Source organism: Phalacrocorax carbo, chromosome 4 (genome assembly GCF_963921805.1).
Source record: "Phalacrocorax carbo chromosome 4, bPhaCar2.1, whole genome shotgun sequence".
Taxonomy (NCBI): Eukaryota; Metazoa; Chordata; class Aves; order Suliformes; family Phalacrocoracidae; genus Phalacrocorax; species Phalacrocorax carbo.
In genome coordinates this window covers 78,200,837-78,212,601 of record NC_087516.1, presented here as the reverse complement: position 1 = coordinate 78,212,601, position 11,765 = coordinate 78,200,837, and the positions used below count along the sequence as shown (strand labels likewise).

Genomic DNA, 11,765 nt, shown 5'->3' with positions numbered 1-11,765 from the left:
GCATTCAGACTTATTACATGCAGCCAGGGACAAATACTCTTTAATGTCCCAAGTGGGTGGCAGGGGATGTCAAAAGGCAAAGGACCTTCTGTGTTTGCATGGCTTCTCAGTGCCTCTTCAAGATGCTGCTGTGTCTGGTCTCTTGAGGAATACATTTTTGGTCGGTCACACTGATTTCATGTAAAAAAACCACATAAGGGACCAATACAAATAGCAGTGTAAAATGGTAAACGTGTTAATAGATCTGGCAGGTATAAGGAATGATGTTCCTCTTGTAATCTTTTTTCCCTTGTACAACATTCATGTGAAATATCAGCAAAGGTGATGTGAAAAGGTGTAAAAAGTAGGGCCAGCTCTGAGAACCTAGCACTTATGTTTCTGTGCCTTTTCACACCTCTGCAATCTTTTGGGCCTACGGCTCTGCATGGCAACTCCCCAACCCCAGCCCTTGCTCTGTAACCACCCTGGTCTCCAGCACAGCTGGACACAGCTCTGCAAGACCCTGGCCACATTCAAGATCCTTTCCTCAGAAGTGGCCGTGACCAGCTGTCCGCCTTCACTCCAGGTGCCCACATGTCCTCGCTTGCGTCTTCTTGGTCCATCGGGCAGGACCTGCTGTTTGGGGGCAGGACTGCTGCACTTGGAAGCCACCAGGGAGGGAGAGAAAATGGCCTGTTCCTCCTGGTGAAGCTTCCCCATGGTGTTCAGGTGAAGGGCTGAACAACAAGCTCTGAAAGGATTTTTCTCTATCGCAGGCCTCTGGTGTGGTAAGATGTCTTTTGGCTGTGGCTGCACAAGCTGCTGGGGGCAGCAGTTAAATCCAGGGGCCACAGCCCTGCAAGCCTCTTATCTTCATTCCTCAGCGCTCACAACAGGTATAACACTGGCCTGGATTCTTTTAAGCGGGGTGGATCAGCCGAGAGGGAAGGTGCTTAAGCCCTGCTGTGTTGTCAAATGTTGCATGCTCTCCCACAAAACTGTAGCAGGTCCAAGCCTGAGGCAAAACCTCCAGCCCAGCCACCCCGGTAGCTGTGTCTCTGCTCGGTCGCGGCCTGTGTTTCTTCCCTGTGACCAGCGAGGTGTATGGGAGTGGGGAGCTCCCACAGCCACTGGCATCCCTTGCCTTGGGTCCCTCTGCACTGTCACCATGGCACGGGCTGGAAGAGCTGAGGGGACTTAGAGATGCAGACTTTGCTGTCCGTCCCCCACCCCCCGCATTCTCTGGGAAGCTTTGAAGCGAGGTGGAGAAGGCACCCGGTTTCAAAGCACTCCCTGCCGGGGGTGCGGGCTTGCCGTCCAGGCTTCACCTTTAACCTTTCGGCTCTCACAGAACCACCATCTCGCCCGTACCCCTTTCCGTGGGCAGAGAGCGGCCCGGACCGCAGAGAGCCGTCCTCCCCTTCCCCAGCAAACCCCTCCGTGCGCTTCGGGTTTCTCGGGGAAGGTGGGGTGAAAGGGGAGGAGGAGTGGCGGGAAGCCTGCCCTCAGGCAGGGCGGTCGTGACACCGCCCCGCCCCGGCGCATGCGCGGTAGCCTCGGCGAAATGGAGGCGGCGGTGGAGGAGGAGTGAGTGCGGTGGGGGTAGCGGGTGGGGTATCCGCCGCCATCCGCGGGGACTGGGCCGTGGCGGGGCTGGGGGCGGCGGCGGGGGAGCCCCTGGGGGGGGTCGTGGTGTGACCGGCTTCTCCCGCCCCGCAGGCCGAGGCGGCGGATCCCGCTGGTGCCGGAGAACTTGCTGAAGAAGAGGAAGGCCTACCAGGCCATCAAGGCCACCCAGGCCAAGCAGGCGCTCCTCAACAAGCGGAAGGTAGGGGCTGGCCACGGGAGGGGGGGTCCCCGGCCCTGCGGCGGTCCCCGGCCCTGCGGCGGTCCCCGGCCCGGGGGTGCCGACGGGGTGGATGACTCGGCCTTGTCGGTCGGCCTGCGGGGGGGCGGCCGGCTGGGAGAGCCTGGCTGTGGGGCGGCGGGAGATGGCGGGCGGGGAAGCGTGGGGTGGATCTGCGGAGCCGCTGTGGTTGGCCGCGTTTCGGAGGAGGGAATGGTAGCTCCGTGCAGCCGCACACATGGTGAGAGTGTTCGGCGTCCTCTGCGAGGGGGGATGCGGGACCCCTGCGGGTGGGCGGAGGGGGAGTCGGTGAGGCTCTGTATGGATACTGTGGTGAGCCTCCGGGTTACCCCTGCACTTCAGTTGTTGAGCATCTTCACCCGGTGTCTCTGAGACCTGTAAAGAGGACGAAACTTTTTAGCTTGGTATACTGAAACACAAGTATTTATACTGTTCTACTGAAACTTGCAAGGCTGTCAGTTGTTCCTCTTAAATCAGTGGTTACCAGGGGGTGGGTGTATACTGCCATACGTGGTAAAATAAAATGCTGTTGAGTTGTGTGTGTTACCATGGGGTTAAACTGCCTGAAACTAGTTCACCTTTGCATTATAAACCTTCATGGAGGCAGCGTGCTTTTCTGCAAGTGCCTTTGGAGTTAGCTATCTATTAGCTAGATAAATATTAGAGCATAGGCAGGTCATCACAAAACCTTTATCTGCACATAAGGTGCCACAAGTTGCTAATGCAGAGACTCCCTGCGCACAGTGTGTGGTTTCCAGACTGGCAGAGCACAGCAAACCTTTCTGTTTCAGAATTTGAGAGCTGTTCTGTGTCTCAGCTAATAGAGCAGGTGCCTGTTTTGGTAGTGGCTGAAAGCTTTCCCAGGGAGCGTGTTTCTGTGGAGGTGGTGGGATTAGGTGCACACCTCCTGCCGTTTTTGTTAGGTACTGCGTTTACCTTTTTGAATATATCCATGGCTTGCTCTGTTTCTAAGGTGGAAGTGGAAGTATGAGCATTAATGTTAAATAGTACCTCTTAAGAGTCTCACTAGAAAAGTGACCCCAGTGATGAGATTTTGATTAGGTCTACCTGCTTTGAAAATTCAAAGCAATTTCATGGTGAAATAGAACAGAAGACATACAACATTAGATTCTTTAATTTAAAATGACCTAATAACTTAGTAGCGTATCTAAAATATTATTGAGTAACTGTCATGTATATTCAGCTCCTATTCATATGCGGAAGCACCATGATTTGGGTGGATATACTTGTCCCTGAGCTAAGGACAGGTATCGAAGCATCTTTTTAATTTAAAAAAAGCTTTAAATTTTCCCCTAATTATGAAAATATTTTTATTCCCTGAAGTAAGATGGATGTTTTGTGTTTAAATTAGTAATACTTAATACTTATTTGAATGCTTGGATATTTTTTTGGGGGGTATGTGTGCCGTTGTCAGAAAGGACTTTAAACCCTGTTATTTTCTGTTGGGTGGTAATTTGGAGTCACACTAGGGTATCTGTTTTACCCAGATAGATATGTGTTTCTGGGTTTCCCAGTGGTTGGCTGAGCTGTGAATGTAGTTGTGAAGATCTCTCTGTGGCTGCAAATGCTTCCATTTGACTTCTCCTATGCCTAGAAGTATCCTGGGTCTTGCTCTGTGTTTCCTGACTTATTTTTTTTCTGGGGAAAACCTATTTGTTCACTCTTCATAAATTATAGCTAGCTGCCTGTAAATTCATACGTTCTGTCTCCCTTGGGCTCAGATTATCAAACTGATTTCCTTCTTGCTGCCTCCAAAACTGGAGGGGTGTAGTTCATCAATACTGAATTTCATTTGGCCTTCAAGATGCAAACCTCTAAGGAGGTTAGGAAGGGTGATAATTTCTTATCCTTTTGCCTTTAGCACCAGAAGGGGAAACAAATCCAGTTTAAACGCCTTGAGACTTTTGTTCAAGATTCGTGGCGCAAACACCGAGATGATGTCCGGCTGAGGCGCATGGAGCAGAGACCGGGACAGACGCCTGTACCTCAGGAGCACAAACTAGCCTTTGTTGTGCGGATTGTAGAGTAAGAAACTTTTGTCGCTCCTTACCTTTATTATTGCTACTATTGTAGCTGTCACGTCATTTCCAAGCAAAGGAAGGGTGATCAACCCAGATGTGTCTCCTTGCAGGTAATCTGAGACCTTTCGTTGCTGTGTTAGAGAAACGCGGTTACTAATAGTATTTTTTTTTTTTCCTGGCTCAGTATTAAGGGAGTGAGTAGGAGGGTAAAAAGAGTGATTGAGTTGCTGCGGCTGAGAAAAAATTTCACTGGAACGTTTGTTAAACTGACTCCTTTATCGCTGAAGATGCTGCGCGTTGTGGAACCTTACGTGGCGTGGGGGTAAGTACCAGTCCCCTGACTTGGTAGTGGCTTGTGTGTAAATATTATAGCTTTTTGATTCTCCATCTGGTGTCACAAATCCGTAGCTGGCTTTTCCAGTAATGATCAAAACTTTGTCAGCTTTATATCTAAAACTTGTTGTCGTCCCTTTTCTCATTGTTCTAAACATAACTTGGTTACTTTCCCACCTCTGTACAAAGAAGTAGGATGGGACTTCTTGCTCTTCATGTCTCTCAGTTACAGAATCCAATTTTTGTTTTTGCACAGACACCCTAACCTGAAATCTGTACGAGAGCTCATCCTGAAACGGGGCCAAGCCAAGATTAATAAAAAGAGGATGCCTCTGACAGACAATATGCTGATAGAGGAACATTTAGGTGAGGAAGAAGATAAGAAAATGAAGCTAATCAAGGAAAGAGGGGGTTGTTGAGAGTTTGCAATCTGACCTAAGAGGGAGGGGAAGGAGGAAAATCTTGTAAGACTTGTATAGGGAGTATTGGCAATTCTGGAGTAGCGTGAGGAAAGACAATACAGTTGGGTGTCTTGTGTATATGTTGTTTGGGGGGGGCTTTTCAAATTAATGTCTTTTTTTCTGCAGGGGCCTATGGTATTATTTGTCTGGAAGACCTTATTCATGAAATCTACTCAGCTGGGAAGCATTTCAAAAAAGTCACAAACTTTCTATGGCCATTCCATCTGTCAGTGGCTCGCCACGCTTCACGTAACAAAGTGGGCTTCCTCAAGGAAATGGGTAAGCCTGGCTGCAGAGGTGAAGCAATCAACCAGCTTATACGTCAGCTGAACTAGCCAGGTGAGGAATGCCTCTTGTGGGACTCCTAAATCTGATCCTTTATTTGGTTTCCTAAGAATAACTATACTGCCTTTGGGGGTGAGGGGCACTCCTTTGTGTTTGTTTTTTCACTCTACAGAAGTGACCGTCAAGGGAGGGGAAGGTAACAGAGCGTGTGGGTCCCACTAGGTATCAGCAGATCCTATTGGACACCTCCATAAAGGCTTGGCTTCTGGGAGATTGCATCAATGTGATGTTTTCTTTCTTTCCTGTTGTGCAGGGTCTTTGTGAAAACTTCAGGACTTACAACCTGCTCCTTTTCATGGACGCCCTCTCTACGTAGTGATATGGTGTATCTCTTGACTGTTGGTGCCTCTATGAAAGAAGAAAAATACACAGACAGTGATGGAGATGGACTTTGGGCTTGTCCTTCTTAAAGGAGAAGATAAATTGTATTTGGTACAAGAAGGAAGTGACTTGAACTTCCCAGAGCAATCTGACTTCTGCATTGATGTAAAACAAGTGGTTTTTTTATACTCATTAGTGCTGGCTCTGTACCAGTCACCTCCTGATCTCATCTTTGGTATAAAGCAGTGGTTCTCAGTTCCTGGTTTAAATCTCTGTCACAGTTGACTTGCACTTGCTCTTTTGGTCCAGTCTTCCCCAGAGGAAGTGCTTGCAGCTGCACTCCTGGAAGTGCACCTCCTTCGAGGGGTAAAGGGTAGTGCAGTCACCTGCTCAAGAATACTGCTGACAGGCAGAAGAAAACAGCGGGTGTTCCTCTATTACTCTAGTGCAAGCCCTAGTAGCATTTTTTCCTGAAGTACCTAGACTGTATTTATTTTAAAAAGCCATGATTTTGGGCTACTGATTGACACACAGCTGCCTTTTCAATTGTGCTAGACTGGGACTGCTAGAGGAAACCCTTCCCTGGTAGGAAAGCCCAGAAACATCATAGTAGTGGTGGAGTATGTGTAATCAGTGCTTTTTAAATAAACTTTTGAAATAAGTGTTGTAACAAGAGGAGTTGTATATAACTCTAGAAGAGTGGGAAAAGTTAAATACTCTGGCTGAAGTGAATTTGGTGAAGGAGACGAACAAAACTATGGAAGAGCCCAAAAGTTCTATTAATGCGTACAGTTTTAAATCCCTGGCTTCTTCCACTACAAAACTGTGTGAAGAACACAGGAAGAGTCCTGTGCTATTTAACAGCTGTTAGTCACAGTGACCTTTTTATGCTGTTACTTGAAGACTGAAGTGGAGGCCAACAGTTAATCCATGAATGGATTTCACACTGACTCCACAATGCTTGTTTTGAGGCTCAGAGGAAACAGTTAAAGTAACAATATGAGTAGGATGCCTTTAGGGTATTAGCTATAAATTAAGACGTAGCATTTATAAAATCATCTAAAATATTAAGTACTACAGACTCTGAATTAGAGAACACTATACAGTTTCAAGCTTTATTCTGTAAAACAAGAATACAAACATAGAAAATGCTAGACAGACACTAGAGACATACACCGACTTAAAACACCACCGTCCCTGGGACTAGAGTCTAGCCGTCTTTAATATACAAGGCTTCACACATTTAAGATTTTCCTGACAAGCAGCTGCTTTCAGTGTAAAGAGGTACAAATAACTTTAGAATCATTCTGTTGATTCATTTTAGGGTTGTTTCTGGTAACAGTCCAGGCTTTGAGCATGAACTGGCATGGCAGGAGTGACATTTTTCTAGTGGCAGAGAGAACTTAAGTCTGCTAGTAGAATGCAGTTTATAATGAACCTAAGTTACAGGTTCTGAACACAATTCTAGCAATCCTAGACTTAGGCAGTTTTTCAAGTGAATGAAGTATAACACCCCATTAGCTTAGCTCATACAGTTAAGTATGAGTTTATCATTATACCTTATTTCGACCTCTTTAAAAACAATGCCAGCTTAGTCTAGTGTTACACCACATTATCGTAAGACAAACATTGCCCTTTTTCTGTATCTTTCTTCAGCAAGAGCAACAGCAGTGATGCATTCATTACTTCACAGCACTATGAACAGAGACTATACAAGGTGACAGGATATATACAAAACCTCCATATCTCAGGGAAAGGAATCCTTTTTGTAAGCCACCATACTATTTACTTTGTGGATGGTTGTAGTGAAGGAACGAAGACGGACCTCCTCCGAATTGGCTACAAATTGGGGTCCTGATTCTTCCCACTTTTCTGGCACTGCCAAGTCTTTATCTGTGTATATCAGCAAGTCAAAGGCACCTGTAAGCAAGTGGAAACAAATTAACAGTAACACATAAGTAGATGGCATGTTTGAAGTTAAAGTGCATCTTCTAGAACCTGAGACATGTACCAAGGTTCTCAGAAATTACGCTGATACTAGTTATGTGCGAAGAAATAGTAGTTAAAACATGAAAACAAGTTCTGGTTATATTCATGTGTAGCCTTTTTAGTTTTCTTGAGCATGATATGAATTTTAAAATCTTAAAATACTGCGGAGCTGAACTCTACGTAAACACTTTGTATCAGCTCAATGGTTATTTATACGCACCTCCCACAGCTGCAGTCACAAAATAATCTTGTTTATGAAAACTTATATTCCTCAGAGTACAGACACACTAGTTTCATTTAGTTAAGCCACGCCAAGTTCTGTCCTGGTCTCAGTCTAACAAAATGCCATCTCAGAAATATGATAGTATGTGACATGCAATAATGAAAAAGCCCTAGAAAATACTTTCTAAAGTGGAAAAATCTAGGTTTTCCAAAGAAGTGTTTCATCTCCATAGTGAAGTTAGAAATACTCACAGGCAGTTTCCAACAGTGGCAGAAAAGTTACTGTGGCAGTTATTTGTCTGATAACAGATCGAATTTCATCCTGAATAGCTTTCTGAGATTTTTCTCGTGGTGCACTGGAAAAATAGGAAAACTGTTAAGAAAGCAAGCTTCTACTATACTGACAGTTTCCTTCAACTACAGTTCTCTATTTAGCTCTGTTGGTCTGTTTGCTATAGGATTTTTTCACAGCAGTGATATCCTTTAAGTCCTAGGTAGATGGCTTAGAAAAGTTAAGTGATACTTGGTTTCCCTTTGTTGTTGTTTGTGAAGCTTCCCAGTATCTGTAAGGAATGTTACATTTATTCTCAGTCCAGAATGGGTGAGAACATTTTGGCATAGCAGGAAAGCAGTACTTCTTTAGGCTGTGTACCCACTACAGGATTTTATATGCTTTGCTGAAGATGAAAATCAAGTATTGATCAGATGCTTTTAGAAAAAAAAAGCCAAACCCACCAGAAAAACCCATAAAAACCCCAACACTGAAGGATTATGTGTGCTTCAATCATAGAGTGACCGGTTTACAGACAACCGGAGGAATAGCAGTAAGAAAGGTAGTAGGTTTGGTGAGGTTTGAAGGAACATTTTCCACACTCAACCTCTTCTCAGTATATACCTTGGCTGCTCCGAGGAACCAGAGCAGTGCTGATACACACGGCGTTTACCTTGTGCCTGCACAGCTCCCGGGAAGAGCAGGCGCCGAGGAACACCGTCACTCACCTCTCATCCTTCGCTGTTTTGTCACACTCGATGTCAAACTGCCACCGCTCCAGAACCTCGTTGTTTTCGATACTCGAGATGACCACCACCAGGCGCTGCACGATGCACTTGTACAGCCACTCTGAAAGAAGCCACAGCATTTGCTCGCCGTGCGAGAGGCCAGGAGGACCAGCAGAGACACCAGGAGGCCGCAGCAGCCTCCCGCCGGCGGCGCCACCTCAGCCCCCCGGCCCGGCCCCCCGCGCCCAGCCACCTTTCATCTGCTCCACCACGTTGTTGAGGTAGTTCTTCAGCTCGGGGTCGGTGGTGACGAGGAGGGTGAGCCCGTACTTCTGGACGCGGGTGAAGGTCTCGGGGGGATAGATGCCCCGCTGATAGAGGATGCTGTTGATTCCATAGGCTGCAACAAGCGGAAAGAAGGGAGAGAGGCGGGGGGAGGGATGTGTGTGAGGCGGCCATGTCGCCCCGCAGGAGGCCCCGTCCTCCTCCTCCTCCCCGCCCGCTCCCCCTCTCGCCCTGGTCCCCTTACAGAAAAACTCGGCGACGATCTCGGCGCTGCCCCGCAGGGTAATGCCCTGCTGGTCCCGGCCGAGCTGTTTGGCCATGGGAGCTGAGCGGCCGCCGCCGCCGCCGCCTCCCTTCTCTTCTTCCTTCTCCTCCCCGCCGCCCGGTTCAAACCCAGTCCCGCCCCACCACGCCCCTTCCCTTCCCGCCGCCGCGCAGGCGCCCTGGCGAGGCCGCGCCTCCCTGTCTCCGCGTGCGCCGGCCGTTGGGGAGCCGCCCTTCCCGGTGCGCGCGCGCGGCCGTTAGCTGGAGAGGCGGGGCCGGCGCCTGAGGGCAGGGCGCGCGACCGCACCCCTCCGTGTCTCCTACTGGAGCACGCCGTCCGCGGGGAGGGATGTTGGGATGTTCGGCAGCTGAAAAGCGGTAAAAAAGGACTTCCCGCCTTAAACCTTCCCTCAGAGGCGCCGTTGGGCGGGGCCGAGCCTCCACCGGCGGCGGGACTGAGGGGGGCTGGGGGTGGAGCGAGCCCTCGCCCCGTGGAAATGCTGGATGCTCGGTTTCAGGGTTTGTTCAGGTGCCGTTCGTCCGTATGAAGGCGCTTTTGAACTTAGAAATTATGCTTTCCAGGTAAAGAATGAAATGAAGCAAGTACCTCGCTTATGGGTGATTTTTGGAAGCGTTCACGTAGTAGCTATCTAAAGTAGAACCGTTCAGTTCTGCAAGCACCGTCGAACGGCAGGCAGGGAGAGCCCGGGAAAGCAGGATGAAACAGACGCTTTTTCTTTAAATCTGTAGGATAGCGGGTACCACAAAAAGGAAGGGGTTAAGAAAGGCAGGGAGCCCCGGAGCTCAGGCTGTGCCACACCCGCCCCTGCTCTCGAGCTGCCCAGGGAAGGGCAGTTGGGCAAAGCAGTTCAATCTGGTTATGACAGGGACACCGAGAAAGACACTGCAACTAGCGGTGACTATCAAACAGAGGAAACTCTGGCAGGGGTTAACATGCAAGAGAGACTGAAACAGTAAGTAAAAGTTAAGTTTTGAAATATTTCACTAGTGTCATGAAGAGGGGAAGCCATAGTCGTCTGGGATAGTAATTAGGTGGCCACTAGTCAGCCGATAAAATCAACAGGTAAGTAAGTGAAAAGTGGATGTGTATGTTGGGTATGGAAGAGCTTCCCTGAATATGATTTTTCTGAAGTGTCTGGATGAATAGACAGTACCATCTAAGACATACCTGTGTTAAATACCTACATTGACGTTGAATGAAACTGATCAGAATAGCCTTAAAATGAAGTGACGTTCAAAACAGAAGTATTTTAAACCTAGGATAAAAACCATGTGGTCATTACACAGTGCAGTAGGTCAGCTGCTTTAAAGAGTGAATCAATGGCGTGATTGCTTATTTTGTCATAATAAAGTACATTTTCTCAAAGGCTAAGGCTTTCTGTTGGTTCCAGTTTTTGCTCTCAGAGGAAGCACAGTTTGCTCAGGGTTCATGCTGCTGTGATTAAAACAAATAACGCAGTCCTGAAATCATGTGCTGAAGGTCTGAAAGGGTCTGACCGATTTAGTTATTAACCTAGAGAACTTTATTCTGGGTCTTGATCACTAGTGATTTTGTTATACATTAGTCTTCTGAATAAAATATTTTCTGAGTAAGGGGTATATTTCAAAGCTTATGGTAATGGAAGCATTTTTCATCTGAAGCCCAGCTTTTAGAAGCTAGATAACTAAATATCAGCTGGTTTGCTTCAAACCTTAGGTACTATCATGCTGCTATTCATCTATCCCCAGATGGCCTCAACCCCCCTTTTTTTTCCCCACTTGGCTTTTCATACGTTTTGCTTTCTCTGAGGTTTTTGGAAAGCTGCTCATTTTTGTGATAAACATAAGAACTTGAAAGCCTTGTTGCATGAGGCCAGGCAAGAATAGTAGAGCTTATGATTAGTGTTTACACATTTCTCATCCAGCTGATTTACTGTTAAAACCAAATGGAAGCAAAAGATCCAAATGCTTCTTAGTTTACCAAAATCATTTCACTGTAGATGGCTTGAATGTCTGTCGTCGATATGACTGGGCAGATATCTTATCAACAACAGACTTAGATGCAGCTTCTTTATTGCTCCCATGATTCATCTGGGAGGTCCTGGGAGGTGGTGGTGATGCCCAGTGCCTCTATTAAAACACTAAGCTTCCTTCTGTGAATGCAGCACACAGTATTTCACAGAGTTTTGGATCGTTTCTCTGTCCCCAGTTCTGTATTGCAGTCAACACTGGTTTCTGCCTTGATGTGACACCTCTCCCCCCCCAAAAAAAAACCCCACACAAAAACCAACCACCAAACCCAAACCCCTTTGCATTTTGGAATTTTAATTTTTCTCTCTCTTTAGGGAAATACATTTCCCTTTTACAATGCATCACTACCTTTCTTTATGTTTCTTATCTATGTTGTAATGTAATCTAATGGTAAAAGCTGCATATTTTCAATACTTCTGAATTTCTTTTGTGGTACAAAGCTCCTAATATTTCCCTTTGTATTTTAACACATTATTTTTCCGTGGCCAATTCATTAGTTTGGAAAAGTTCAATCTTTTAAGTCCATGAAGTAGTGTCTGTCTTAACTTTTGTATTTCTTCTACTGGAATGTTCTTCATCCTCGCTGTCCTTTTTCTTCTCATGTCATCGGGATGTTCCTCTCCTTCC

At 46.9% G+C, this 11,765-nt stretch overlaps 2 protein-coding genes across 2 annotated transcripts; one reads left to right on the top strand and one right to left on the bottom strand.

Annotated features, from left to right (window-relative positions):
- Positions 1-1,468: 1,468 nt before the first annotated feature.
- Positions 1,469-6,781, top strand: RPL7L1 (ribosomal protein L7 like 1). Its single transcript, XM_064450541.1, has 7 exons — positions 1,469-1,566; positions 1,699-1,807; positions 3,729-3,892; positions 4,073-4,210; positions 4,478-4,587; positions 4,809-5,021; positions 5,281-6,781. Exons 1-6 carry the CDS (start codon positions 1,523-1,525, stop codon positions 5,015-5,017), a joined length of 774 nt encoding a protein of 257 aa, XP_064306611.1. The 5' UTR covers positions 1,469-1,522; the 3' UTR covers positions 5,018-5,021; positions 5,281-6,781.
- Positions 6,437-9,241, bottom strand: MAD2L1 (mitotic arrest deficient 2 like 1). The gene is made up of 5 exons (XM_064450542.1): positions 9,088-9,241; positions 8,812-8,958; positions 8,559-8,679; positions 7,812-7,915; positions 6,437-7,268 (listed from the first exon to the last, which is right to left on the bottom strand). The coding sequence occupies exons 1-5, from the start codon at positions 9,161-9,163 to the stop codon at positions 7,096-7,098; spliced, it is 621 nt and encodes a 206-aa protein (XP_064306612.1). The 5' UTR covers positions 9,164-9,241; the 3' UTR covers positions 6,437-7,095.
- Positions 9,242-11,765: the final 2,524 nt, after the last annotated feature.